The sequence below is a fragment of the Helicoverpa armigera genome, chromosome 25 (genome assembly GCF_030705265.1).
Source record: "Helicoverpa armigera isolate CAAS_96S chromosome 25, ASM3070526v1, whole genome shotgun sequence".
NCBI lineage: Eukaryota > Metazoa > Arthropoda > Insecta > Lepidoptera > Noctuidae > Helicoverpa > Helicoverpa armigera.
Window position 1 is genome coordinate 4,779,043 of NC_087144.1, and position 13,362 is coordinate 4,792,404.

At 39.1% G+C, this 13,362-nt stretch overlaps 4 protein-coding genes across 5 annotated transcripts in view; 1 reads left to right on the forward strand and 3 right to left on the reverse strand.

Moving 5' to 3' along the window:
- LOC110381626 (calbindin-32) overlaps positions 1-13,362 on the forward strand; it is a 144,319-nt gene that overhangs the window by 99,504 nt on the left and 31,453 nt on the right. The window lies entirely within an intron of this gene.
- On the reverse strand, positions 519-2,156 carry LOC110381625 (uncharacterized). The gene is made up of 3 exons (XM_021341976.3): positions 2,004-2,156; positions 1,325-1,593; positions 519-831 (listed from the first exon to the last, which is right to left on the reverse strand). The coding sequence occupies exons 1-3, from the start codon at positions 2,139-2,141 to the stop codon at positions 606-608; spliced, it is 633 nt and encodes a 210-aa protein (XP_021197651.3). The 5' UTR covers positions 2,142-2,156; the 3' UTR covers positions 519-605.
- LOC110381635 (uncharacterized) lies at positions 5,419-7,168 on the reverse strand. Its single transcript, XM_064041425.1, has 3 exons — positions 7,014-7,168; positions 6,279-6,547; positions 5,419-5,756 (listed from the first exon to the last, which is right to left on the reverse strand). The coding sequence occupies exons 2-3, from the start codon at positions 6,545-6,547 to the stop codon at positions 5,531-5,533; spliced, it is 495 nt and encodes a 164-aa protein (XP_063897495.1). The 5' UTR covers positions 7,014-7,168; the 3' UTR covers positions 5,419-5,530.
- Positions 11,515-13,291, reverse strand: LOC110381634 (uncharacterized). Its single transcript, XM_064041426.1, has 3 exons — positions 13,200-13,291; positions 12,627-12,820; positions 11,515-11,866 (listed from the first exon to the last, which is right to left on the reverse strand). Exons 2-3 carry the CDS (start codon positions 12,818-12,820, stop codon positions 11,635-11,637), a joined length of 426 nt encoding a protein of 141 aa, XP_063897496.1. The 5' UTR covers positions 13,200-13,291; the 3' UTR covers positions 11,515-11,634.

The window sequence follows — 13,362 nt, forward strand, 5'->3', positions numbered from 1 at the left end:
GAAAGAAGTAAGAAGTAAAGAAATCAAATGAAAGTAACTATAATTAATAATCATCCAAGTAAAATGCCTGCTTTTATATGGCTTGCATATAACAATTTGCATTATTCATGACACGACACTTTAATTAATTTTAAGGCACAAAGCTGAACTTCAAAATAAGAAACAATAAACTGTCTAGCTAGCTAGAGTTTAGACCATTGGACTGTCATTAGACATTCTAATTAATATGATAATTAACAACAAACAAAAGAATTCAAAAAGAATAAACCTAAGTAATAAATTGAAATAAAATATTTAGAGAGTTTGTGTAACCCCTATAGCTTACATAATTTTAAAAACATTGCAATTAAGTCAGTAATTAATCGATGTTTAATCTTATCAGAAGAATTATAATTTTTAGGGTTCCGTACCCAAAGGGTAAAACGAGTGATTAAAGAAATCCATAAAACCATTGAATGTCTCTGAGTGCGTAGGTTAATTTTGTCAAATCAAAAGAGGTCTTCAGAAAACAACAAAAATAATATCTAAACCTTTATTTAATCACTTAAAATCTTACATCAAACAAAACTTAATCTAAACAAAAATTTGACCATCTCCAAGAAGACTTAACGTCCCCAGATTTCAATCCTATAGTGGAAGCCGCGTCCCCTCGCGGACTGCAGCTGGATGGTGATGGAGTTCCTTCCCAGGTATCCTTCGACGACTCTCGCTGATGCACCCTGGCCGGAGCCGTAAGCTCTCACAGCCAGGATGATGATCGAGCTACTGCCGGTATACCTCACGTTTACCGTCTGAACTTGGTTTGCTATCGGGTTGCGGGAGTGCGTTGACCTGGAAGGAACAATGAAAATACTTTTTACCGACTGCCAAGAAGTGTAATGTTTTTGAACATAATATTTTTTGTGACATATTGCAAGTATTTGGGAATGACCTCACTAGCTTATAATTATCATGTCAAGCCAGATAGCCGATGAGTATCGTGTTACCCAGTACAGTGCTTGTCAAGTCAAGCTTTGCTTGTCTGAAGTTAGCTACAGAGCACATGCGTGAGGACTCACGTGGCTAACTTCATAGTGGCACAGTTTTGTGACGGGAACTACAATTAAGTTATTTAAGAAAGATATTAGTCCAGGAAGTGTGTAGAATTCGTATGCTATGCTATGGAAGATCTATTATCATATAAGCTACTTGCGTCCCGGGGGAATTATTGTCTGTTCCCAATTTTAGTATGTTCCTCTATTGTAATCGGCTTGGTCATTTTGGCATGAAAGCGGGCTAGACAGTTACTTTCGGATTTCTATTATAAGTAAGAAGTATTACTCACGCAGAAAGCAGTCTATCACTGGCCCCAATATTCCCCAAGCTCATTCCACTTCGCGGAGCAACAAACGGCATCTCCTCATCAGCCAGCAGCACCTTCCTGATAAACACTGCCATCTCGGACATGGGCACTTCGTCTGCATCAGCTACTTGAAGCTCCTGCGTCTCCGAACCCTCGGGTAGAACATCTGCTGCAGGCTCGGGAGCCTCGTGCGTGATCACTGATGCTGCTGCAGTGACTGCCAGCAGGGCGATGACAAGGAAACTCTTCATCTGTAATGGAAATAGGGTCGTTAAGTAATATCTTCTTTGTCAGCCTTTGGCAGTCTTTACAGATAGTCAGAACCAAGTAAGTCTGACAACCAGTCTTACCAAGGAGTACCTATCTTTGGCAGTCGTTACGGGTAGTCAAAATCCAGTAAGTCTGACAAACAGTCTCACAAAGGGGTAAACATTCGATCCTTGAAAGAGTTACAACATAGTTTCGAAAAAGCTCAGGAAGTGAGATAGTGTAGGTGCCCTTGAGAGCATGTCTCTGTCTCACATTTTATGTTATTTTACCGTACCTATCATACCAACGAAAAACAAATTCATATGCACAATTTACAGAAAAAAGCTAGTCTGTTGCAACTAGTTTTTCATTTTTCAATAAAAAATAATATTCAAGCGAAAAAAAATCTTACCTTTATATTTTCTTTAAGTTTGTCTCTACGAAATGCTGAAGTAAGCTCCTGTAAGTACAGTGAGTGTATAAGTTGTTTCTGAAAATGTTCAGTATTTATAGTGAAATTAGAAATCAAAACGATTTGATAAGATTGCATCCGACCCAGTTTTTAATTACTGTTATCCTTCCAAAATCACATATTTTTACAAAAACAACTTAACTAGATAAGTAATGCACTTTGGAACTACCTACAGTACTTTAAATATTGTTTACTTATGAGACAATTTCTGCTCATTGAAAAAGAGGGATGAGAAGAGAGTGCATGTAGCAGAAATGAGAATGCTGAGATGGATGTGTGGTGTTACAAGAATGGATAAAGTGAGGAATTATTACATTAGAGGAAGTCTGAAAGTAGCACCAGTTACAGAAAAGATGAGAAGTAGAAGATTGTCGTGGTATGGGCATGTAATGAGGAGGGATGATACGCATGCAACAAAGTGTGTGCTAAGTATGAATGTAGATGGATGGAGAGGAAGAGGAAGACCTTAGAAAAAATGGATGGATTGGCTGAAAGATGATATGAATAGAAAGGGATTGAGTGTCAGTATGACGAGTGACAGGGGAAAATGGAAGAAAATGACATATTGCGCCGGCCCCAAGGAAAATTGGAAACAGGGCAGGAGAAAGAATACAATACATAACATACATACGATAAGATAATTATTATAATATATTTTTGAAAACATTTTGTACTACAGTTTGAGGGTGAGAGAGGTGCCCGCTTGCAAAACTTGATCATGGATTTATACTTGACCTATTGTAGACAAACAATAACCGTGTTTTGTCGTGAGAACTCTATCATAATGTTTGTCTTTTATACTTTACTTTTAACATTAAATACTCCACACCTCCTCACCTCCTCAAACGTTATCTATGCACACACACACTTATTCCCAACAATATCAGCTCAATCAGTTCAGCCGTTTTGTGGGGAAAGCATATTAAAAGACGACAAATTCATTTTGTGTTTTACCAAGGTATTTCCACCCGTGTCTTCCATCATCCGGACAAAAAGTTCGTGACCTTTCTCGGGGTCTAGACTACCTGTATACAAATTTTCATTAACATCAAAGAGAAGTTTGGTTTAAAATACGGTAGATAGACAAACAGTTTAAACGGTCGTTCCACAGATAGATGGCCATTTTTGACCAATTGTGGATTCCAGTTGTCATTTGAACATATTTGGCAGTCGTTACACGCACCTCGTCAATTAGGTGAAGTAATAATTTATTATTGAATTAAAAGGATAATATCTACAGATTAACAGTTGTTTAGATAACTGTTAGAGGAATAAAGCTAATGTCACATAGTATGAAAGTGTGGGAGAAAGTTATTGAAAGGAGGCTGAGAGAAGAGAGTGATATCGCACGAAATCAATTCGGTTTTATGCCTGGTCGGAGTACAACGGACGCTATATTCTGTATTCGCCAATTGTGCGAAAAGTACAGGGGTGCACACAAAAACTTGCATATGGTGTTCGTTGACCTCGAGAAGGCATATGACCGGGTGCCTCGTGAGGTTTTGTGGTGGGCCCTTGAGGAGAAAGGTATACCAGGGAAGTATGTGCAGTTGATCCGAGCGATGTATGGCAGATGCCGTACAGAAGTCCGGTCCGCAGCGGGCACTATCGCCAGCTTCAATGTAGGTGTTGGCTTACATCAGGGGTCGGCCCTCAGCCCGTATCTCTTCCTGCTTGTAATGGACGCGCTTACGGCAGATATACGGGAGGAGGCACCCTGGTGTATGCTTTTCGCCGATGACATTGTTCTGGTGGGGGAGAGTGGGCCAGAGGTCCAGAGTAGATTGGAGGCATGGCGGCTGAGACTGGAGACAGTGGGTTTAAAGGTGAGCAGGAGTAAAACCGAATACCTCCATTGTGATTTTGGCGGTATTTCGGGACCCATGACCATAACCCTAGCCGGCATGCCCCTACCAGTTTGCTCCGACTTCCGGTACCTTGGTTCACTCGTCCAAAGTGACGGTGAGGTGAACAGGGACGTTACGCATCGGATCAATACTGGATGGATGAAGTGGCGACAGGTAACTAGCGCTATTTGTGACCCGCGGATGCCCCTCAAACTGAAGGGCAAAATTTACAAATCCATCATTAGACCTGTCGTCCTGTATGGATCGGAGTGTTGGGCATTGAAAAAGAGGGACGAGAAGAGAGTGCATGTAACAGAAATGAGAATGCTGAGATGGATGTGTGGTGTTACAAGAATGGATAAAGTGAGGAATGATTACATTAGAGGAAGTCTGAAAGTAGCGCCAGTTACAGAAAAGATGAGAAGTAGAAGATTGTCGTGGTACGGACATGTAATGAGGAGGGATGATACGCATGCAACAAAGTGTGTGCTAAGTATGAATGTAGATGGATGGAGAGGAAGAGGAAGACCTAAGAAAAGATGGATGGATTGCCTGAAAGATGATATGAATAGGAAGGGAGTGAGTGTCAGTATGACGAGTGACAGGGGAAAATGGAAGAAAATGACATATTGCGCCGACCCCAAGTAATATTTGGGAACAGGGCAGGAGAAAGAAGAAGAAAGAAGAAGATAACTATGTTTATGTTTTGCGATAGATAACACTGATATCAGTAATTGTCTACACTTATATTATAAACATGAAATATTTGAAATTTTTTTTTAGTGGATGACTTCCAGAGCTACTGAACCTATCTGTCAAATTCTTTCACTGTCTAAAGCTATACTATCCTCGGTTGCAAATGCTATATTTCGTCAAGGTACTGGAACTAGTTCTCTCGGGATGCGGGTGTGACTGTCCGAAACCGCTAGTAATACAGAAACATATATATATAGTATTACAGGAACGTCTGACGTTGCGGGATTGTTCGAAGTTACCGCAGCCTTGGTACCTATGAGACTCCAAAAGGTGGACTTAAGAGTATGACGCTCCCTTCCACTACACTCATAACTGCAGAGGTCATACGATTATTTCCCGCTACAAAAAAAAAAAAACAGAAAGGAAAATAGCTTCACAAGGTCTGAACAAAGAAGATTCAAACCCGCTTTATTTAGAAAAGTGTCTTGTTCTGTCAGTTGGTGCTTCGACACATACTTTTCATAGTTTTTCACTCGTCATCCTCGTTTACCTATAGAGCGACCACCGTGCTCTTGTCAATTGTTTTTTCAGGCTAGGTAACTTCTTCGTTAATTATCCTACTATAGGCTCTTGGGATATTATGAATATTAGCTAGCGTAGATGCATTATGCATTCAATTTCTTAAACTACGTAATTGACGTTTTCGAATCCCGCAGGCACAAGGTTCTTAAAGTTTTGTCTGAATATTGATGTGTCATTTTAACCTTTAAGACCTCATTTACTGTTTAATTCAATGTATCGAGAACAAAAAATACAACTTTGCTTATATTTTTATTTTATTAAATAATCTATTACATGTTATTTAACGACACAGACCATAAAACTAAAATGTTACAAAAGTAGGTACAACTAAAATCCTTCAGTTCAACGTCCCCAGATCTCAACTCTGTACTGGAAGCCGCGTCCCCTCGCGGACTGCAGCCGGATGGTGATGGAGTTCCTCCCCAGGGCTCCTTCGACGACTCTCGCTGATGCACCCTGGCGGGAGCCGTAAGCTCTCACAGCCAGGACAATGATGGCGTTACTGCCGGTATACCTCACGTCTACCGTCTGAACAACGTTTGCTATCGGATTGCGGGAGTGTGTTGAACTGGAACGAAAATATAAATGTTATTTTCTACCTTCGAACCAAATATTTGAGACATAGTACTGGTGTCTCTTATTAGGATCAGGATTTGATGTCGGTTGCAAAAAACAATTGTATCTATGTATATATAAAGTAAAGCAGGAACTCAATAAAGATACCCATTAATAAAAGTACAAGTGTGCCAGAAGCGATCATAAGGTTAACTGTGAGTACTAGCTGTTCCCTGTGGTTTCCGAAATAGATACTCTCCGTACTCGGAAAAAAAGTAGCCTATGACATCTCTCTTAGTACCCGTAACTGCTGCCAAGTATGTTAATTGAGAAACGGGATAGGACCCGATCTCAATTAACATAAAATCAAATTCACAATCTTTGGTGTCCAAGATATACTTAGATAGTGCATACAAACTTAGAAAAGTTGCACTGGTACTTGCTTAGCCAGGAATCGAACCCTCATACTCGAGTGGTTGGTTCTTTACCCCCTAGGCCACCACGACTTGGACATTAGTAAGGATTGTGTACTCACGCAGAAAGCAATCTATCACCAGGCATAATATGCCCCACGCCCATATCATATCGCGGAGCAACAAACGGCATCTCCTCATCAGCCGTCAGCACCTTCCTGATGAAGACTGCCATCTCGGACATGGGCACTTCGTCTGCATCAGCTACTTGAAGCTCCTGTGTCTCCGAACCCTCGGGTAGAACATCTGCTGCAGGCTCGGGAGCCTCGTGCGTGATCACTGATGCTGCTGCAGTGACTGCCAGCAGGGCGATGACAAGGAAACTCTTCATCTGTAATGGAAATAGGGTCGTTAAGTAATATCTTCGACCATCTATTTGTGTTGGCGTCCATGTTATTAAACATCTGTGGCAGTCGTTAGGGCAAAAGCTAAGTCTGACAACCAGTCTTACCAAGGGGTATTGGGTTGCCGGGGTAACTGGGTTGAGGAGGGCAGATAGGGCAGTCTCTTTGTAAAAAACGAATACTCAGCTGCATCTGGTTATACTGAAAGCCCTCACCCACATAGATGGGAAAAGGCTAGGCAGATGAGATGATGTAGGTGCCCTTGAGAGCATGTCTTTTCCTGGGATATTGGACATATAGAGCCTACAAGTTCGACCCCCGTGTTTTTCAACAGTCACCCACTATAAATTCATATGTATAATTTAAAGACAAAACTAGTTTTTGCAACTAGTCTTTAATCTTTGCAATTATTTACTAAATAAAAATTAATGTTTATTCTAAAAAAAATCTTACCTTTTTTATTATGTATTTTCTTCTTCACAAAATGCTGAAGTAAGCTCCTGTAAGTACAGTGAGTGTATAAGTTGATTCTGAAAATTTTCAGTATTTATAGTGTTATTAGAAATCAAAACGATTTGATAAGATTGCATCCGACCCAGTTTTAAATTACTTTTATTCTTCCAAAATCACGTATTTTTACAAAAACAACTTAACTAGATAAGTAATGCACTTTGGAACTACCTACAGTACTTAAAAAATTGTTTACTTATGAGATAATTTGTGCTCATTTTGTTCTGATGATTTCAAAAAGTTTAGTAATTACATAGGTGCTATGGGAACTACTCCGTGCACTCGGATAAAATGTAGCCTATAATATTCCTCAATAAACAGGCTATACCTAAAACTGAAAGATTATCGCACTTAATGCAAGCAAACAAACTAAATCTTCAGCTTTAAATATTAGCATAGCTGCTGTAGCCGTCGATACTACGCCGGCCGCTACGGCGTAGCACTATGCTACGATCGCTACGCTTGCCTAGTGTAAACTTTGTTCTTCCTGGTTGTTCCTCATTCTATATCGTTTTATTTTAGAAGATTTTTTGTTTTATATTTTGTAAGGTCTGGGATATCCCTAATATATAATATATAATCTGTTACTTGCGAAAACATTTCCCTCAATAATGATCTGCTTTTAAATGCGTGGTATTATTATATTACCTTTTTCAAGGTATTGTATCTCTCATATCTGTGCAATATTCAATCAGATTACATCTTAGCTCTTCGAAACTAAGAACTAAAAAAAATAAGAAAGTTGTATTGCTTAAATAAATAGATGTATTTTAAAGTGATTTAGCAGATATGTATGTATGTACATATCTAATATACTTTCGTCCAAATTGTCACTGTAATCAAAATTCTAATTACTGTACTCAAAAATAGAAGCAGGTCGTCAAAACAACAATGAATACATGCCTACTCACGATAAGATAATTATCATGCTCAAATATTATATGGTAGTCCGGGGGTGCCCCCACGCAATACCTAATAAATAAATAAAAAAATAAAATAAAAACTTTTTATTGCAAAACTAGTGTTAGTAAATACATTAAAAACATACTTTAAAACAACTAACTTAAACTTAAATATGCATCTATTTATACTTGACCTACTTATTATACTTAAACAAAAACCTTTACTACTACTTTATACTGTTACCTACAGCCTTTTTATCGTCCCACTGCTGGGCTGCGGCCTCCTCTCACACGAAGAAGGATTGAGCATTAATCACCACGCTTGCTCAATACGGGTTGGTGATTTACTACTTTATACTTTGCGTTAATATTCAATGCTCATCTGGTCAAACGTCTTCATATTCTATTCACACACATACACACGCATTTATCTTACAATATCACCTCATACGTTTTACGGTGCAAATACTTGTACAACAAAAAAGAAACATAGATTTTGCGCATGTACCAAGCTGTTTCCAGTGATCTTAACTGCGGCATAAGAGAACTATTTCCCTCATCTGGCCAAAAAGTAGCTTATGTCCTTTCTCAGGGCATGGAGTATCTCTGTACCAATTTTCATTTAAATTGATCACTGGTTGGGGCGTGAAAGCGCGACACACAAATAGTTTGCGCGGACGAGGATGAATTTTTATTATACAAGCTGTTGATTTGCATCCGTGCCATAGTCAAGGAGGTTAAAATTAAATACGTAAATAATCGATTTGAATTACGGTAGGTGGGAAAAAGCTAATATGCGCTGCTTTTTTTGATGTTGTAATTTCATGGTATTTCAGAATTTAGCCCACGGTTAAACACAAATCATAACAGAATTCCCCCGCGGCCACAGTGTGTGCGTGATGGCAGCTATGTGTGCGTAGACAGAGAAAACTAATGTCTACGTGTGTGCGTGAGTGTCGATGTGTGAGTGTCTTATCTACGACATGACAGCGCGAGCGCGCGAGCGAGCGAGATCGAGTGATACGCGATAGCAATCATTTTACCTAAAGTTTCGAAAATCACCTTCATTATTGTCATTAACTTCGTTTTACTTTACTTACTAATTTTTGAGCATACATTTAACACAGATATCTTATTAACTACAGTAATAAGCAATACTAGTGCGCGAAAGAAAGTTCACTAACATGTTAACAGCTGATTGATAAAATGTTCGTTTTGCTTTATCTTTCAGCATAAAGTTTTCGCAGTGATTTAGTTTTTATTTTTGAATTAAATTGGTTAATAATTAGAAATTTGGCTTCCTTCTTAACGGTCTTAGGACCTTGGAACACGGAAATCTTATTAATGACGTAATACTAGTGCGCTAAAGGAAAGTTCACTGACCTGTTAACAGCTGATTGATAACATTTTCGGTTTGCTTTAACATTCAGCGTAAAGATTTCGTAGTAATTTTGTTTTTACTTTTCGATTAAATTGGTGAAAGATGTGTTAGTTAAGTGTAGGCACGAGGTGATTCTTTCGGCTCGTAGGTATTATTGGCGTGGTTAAGAAATCAACTTATTTACACTAATAAAATTGATTAAGCTGACTACGTATTTACAAAATGTACAAATAAATAAATTACCTAGTTTAGTTACCCGGAGGTACTGTTCAAAGCTGTCACCTTCACACTCTTGGCACAATCGAGCACGACGAAGTAGCTGGTTGTCCTTCAGCTTACATAACACTATCACATTCGTTTTTAATGTGTCGAAAGCACTAAGTTAACGGTCCTAGCACATAAGTCTGTCACATGACCAGCATGACCCTCCGTGATGAGGGTTCCCGGTCGGTAAACATTTCCCGGAACATAGGTATGTACGGCTGTCATTGCACATCCTTGGCAGTCGTAACGGGTAGTCAGAAGCCAGTAAGTCTGACACCAGTCTAACCAAGGGGTATCGGGTTGCCCGGGTAACTGGGTTGAGGAGGTCAGATAGGCAGTCGCTTCTTGTAAAGCACTGGTACTCAGCTGAATCCGGTTAGACTGGAAGCCGACCCCAACATGATTGGGAAAAGGCTCGGAGGATGGATGGCTGTTAGTACACTGTTGTCACTGATGGCATACAGGCGGACCATCGCCACCAACTCGTGTTCGTGTAGTTTTCCGTCATCTCGCACTTTGTACCTACACGTCGCGGAATTCAAAGCGCACGTACGCAGCAGCGGCGGCGACATCAAACACACTGCTTGCCGTCGGCGCTTGTTTGTTCCGGCTTCAAGGGCACGCGGGGAGCGGCGAGGCGAGTGTGTGGGAGTACTCGCACTGTGATTGGGTGAATTTGGGTAGGCTGGATGATCTACGATTTTTATTGAACGATCGTTGCGTATGCTTTGTGCATGTATCGTTTGCGTTTGTGTGAGTGCGCAGCGCGGTAGTAAGGCTAGTAACACACGCGCCGAATTAAAGTACGGCTGGGTTACACTGACGGATATACGTAAATAAGAAAAAAACATGAAAAAATTACCTACCCATTTTTTCGTTGATTTGGGTCGAGAATCATTAGCATATTTACGTCCTTGACTATGGCACGGATGCAAATCAACAGCTTGTATATTTATTTACTAGCTTTTGCCCGCGACTTCGTTCGCATGATATAGTGACTACCGGCATATTTTTGGTTTGACCAATAGATGGCGCTATATGTCCGGCATAAATATTTTTTATTTTTTTTTAAATAAAAACTATCCTATGTCCTTTCTCAAGTTCTAAACTATGTCTGTACCAAATTTCACACAAATCGGTTCAGTAGTTTAGGCGTGAAGAAAAGACAGACAGACAGAGTTACTTTCACATTTATAATATTAGTTAGGATTAGAAAAATACAGAGTAAACTTAAGAACTAATTACAATGTCCATGACCATTTGTTGGTTCCGGCTGTCATTATCGTTCCGCGTACAATATAGATGAAGTAATAGTTTATTATCGAATCAAAAGGATAATATCTACAGATTGACAGCTTTAGATAATAATGTTTATGTTTTTTTTAATACTTAATCATTTGTCTGTTATGAAAAGTATTGCGATAAAATTGATATCAGTAATTTTCTACACTGATATTATAAATAGATTTTGATTGTTTGTTTTGCAATGAATGAGCTCTATAGCTAAATTCAAATTAATTTACTCATAAGAGTACAAGCTCACAGTTAACACTGAAACGCTTATATCTATACTAAACTTACAAAAAAATAACTGAACCTATTCAAAAATCTATTTCACTGTATATAAGCTGTGCTCTCCCCTAGGTTTCACTTTGTGATGTCACATTCATTTATGTATTTTTATGTAATCCTCTTATGTACTCTTCTTATACACTACTCCCCAATAAACTAATGTACTACCCCTACATACTATCTTAATATGTACCCTATACAGTCGCCTAAGTACCTACTCCACCTATTAGAATCGCTCTCTTATGTAAGCACAATCAAATTAATGTGAATATACGTGCATGTGATGTGAGAAAACAAAAACACAAAGAAACAATTATTTCTTAACTTTAATTAAAACTTCAAACCAATGCATTTTAATATCCTTAAAAACTAATAGCACCATTAATCCAAATACGATCATAATTCTCTCCAAAATCTTTGAAGACTCCAGTAGTTATACTGCAGTTTATCGTCCATAAAGTTCAATGCGGTACTGGTATCCAAAGTGCACCCGTGACTGCAACCTGATGGTGACCACGGTACTCCCGACGCCACCACTCCTGATGCCGGCACTGGCACCCTGGTAGTTCCCGTAGTGTGTCACCCGGATGGCAGTGAACCGGAGCCCGTTGTTGGCGCGGAAGGTAATGTCTTGGATGTGGCGGTGGCCAGGTATCCCGCTTCTCACGTGATGGGTCCTGAAAGATTTATTTATTTATACTTTATGTACAAAAATTAATAGTTCAAGAAACCAAAAAAAATACGCTATTCATGTAATGTCATCAGAACTCAGAGCGTGTGTATTTCATCCTAATCGAAGACCGGGAAGTGGGTCAAATTAAGATTCTAAGATTTTCTTACTTACATAGCTACAAGTGAAGCTAATATAAGCGTGTTAAAAATGATAGATTGGCGGACTTAATGCCACAAGACATTCTCTGCCGGTCAACCATTGGGTTAAAGGGAGATAATAATTAGGTACAAAAAAAGTAAATAAATCACAAAGAATAAATCATAACGAAGATCATGATAGTTGGCATATAATAGTAAGATATGTAGGTGGTATGTAGATCGGTAGAAATGGTACTGTGATTACCTAAATGCTGTCAAATGACACTGTGGCACAAGATACAATGGTGATGATTAGTGACGTCACGAGCACTGCCCACTAATTTAGTAGTATATTGTTATGGTAAAAACGATATAGTATTTGTACCTCGGACCCAGTATATGCAAAAATGAAGACCTATTGAAGTCAGCAATGAAAGCAAAACAGCAAGGCAAAACAACACTTTATATAGTAATACACTTTGAAGAAAATAAATCGGTAAATAGACCCCTTAGCGTCTTGTAGTACCTACATAAGTAAAAGTTAAGTAAATCTTGCAAGTGAGATTCTCTCCATACCCTTCCCACTAAAAAGAATCTTCTGGTCTACTATTTACTGGTAGTACCAACCTGGACAGCAGTCTACTGTTGCCGATGACGCCGACGTTGATGTTATTGCGTGAGGCCACAGCAGTCGTCGTCACGTCAGCCACGTCAGTGTCATTGATGTCCTCATACGTCACCACCACCTCTGGGATCTCACTGTCGATGGAAGCCGCGGTGGCTGCAGCAGCCAGCAACATGACCACTAGTAGGCTCTTCATCTGGAAGACAATCTTCATCAGGAATGTCTACAAAACTATCTGGATAGTTTATTGGTCGATGTGTTGACTGTACACGGTATCTGAGCCGAATATGTTTTCTCTTGGTGCTAAAGAGAGATTGATGAGCCATCTAATTCTGTACAAGTATACTAGAAGCTGGTCCTTATATGAGGTTCCTGGGTGGAGCTAAGGTTGACATTAAATAGACAAAGGGTTTTGCCTAACACCATACCGGTATGGTATTCGGTATAGCCTGCTTTACCCCAGCCACATGCTTATGATGCTTGATGCAAGTATGGGATATGTTCCTGTCTAAACTTAACTTATATACATCTACTCTCATTGAGAATCGAATTGTTTGTAAAGAAAAACATTTTACCTTTTGATTTGAAAGAGTAAAAGTAAATTCTCAAAATACAACAGCTAGCAGCTTTGAGTTCACTGTGAGTGTAACTTCCTTTATAAGGAAACAGTATTTATAGTTTTAAAGAGTATAATATAGATAATACTATCTGACTATTGCTAAAAATAATAACAATCAA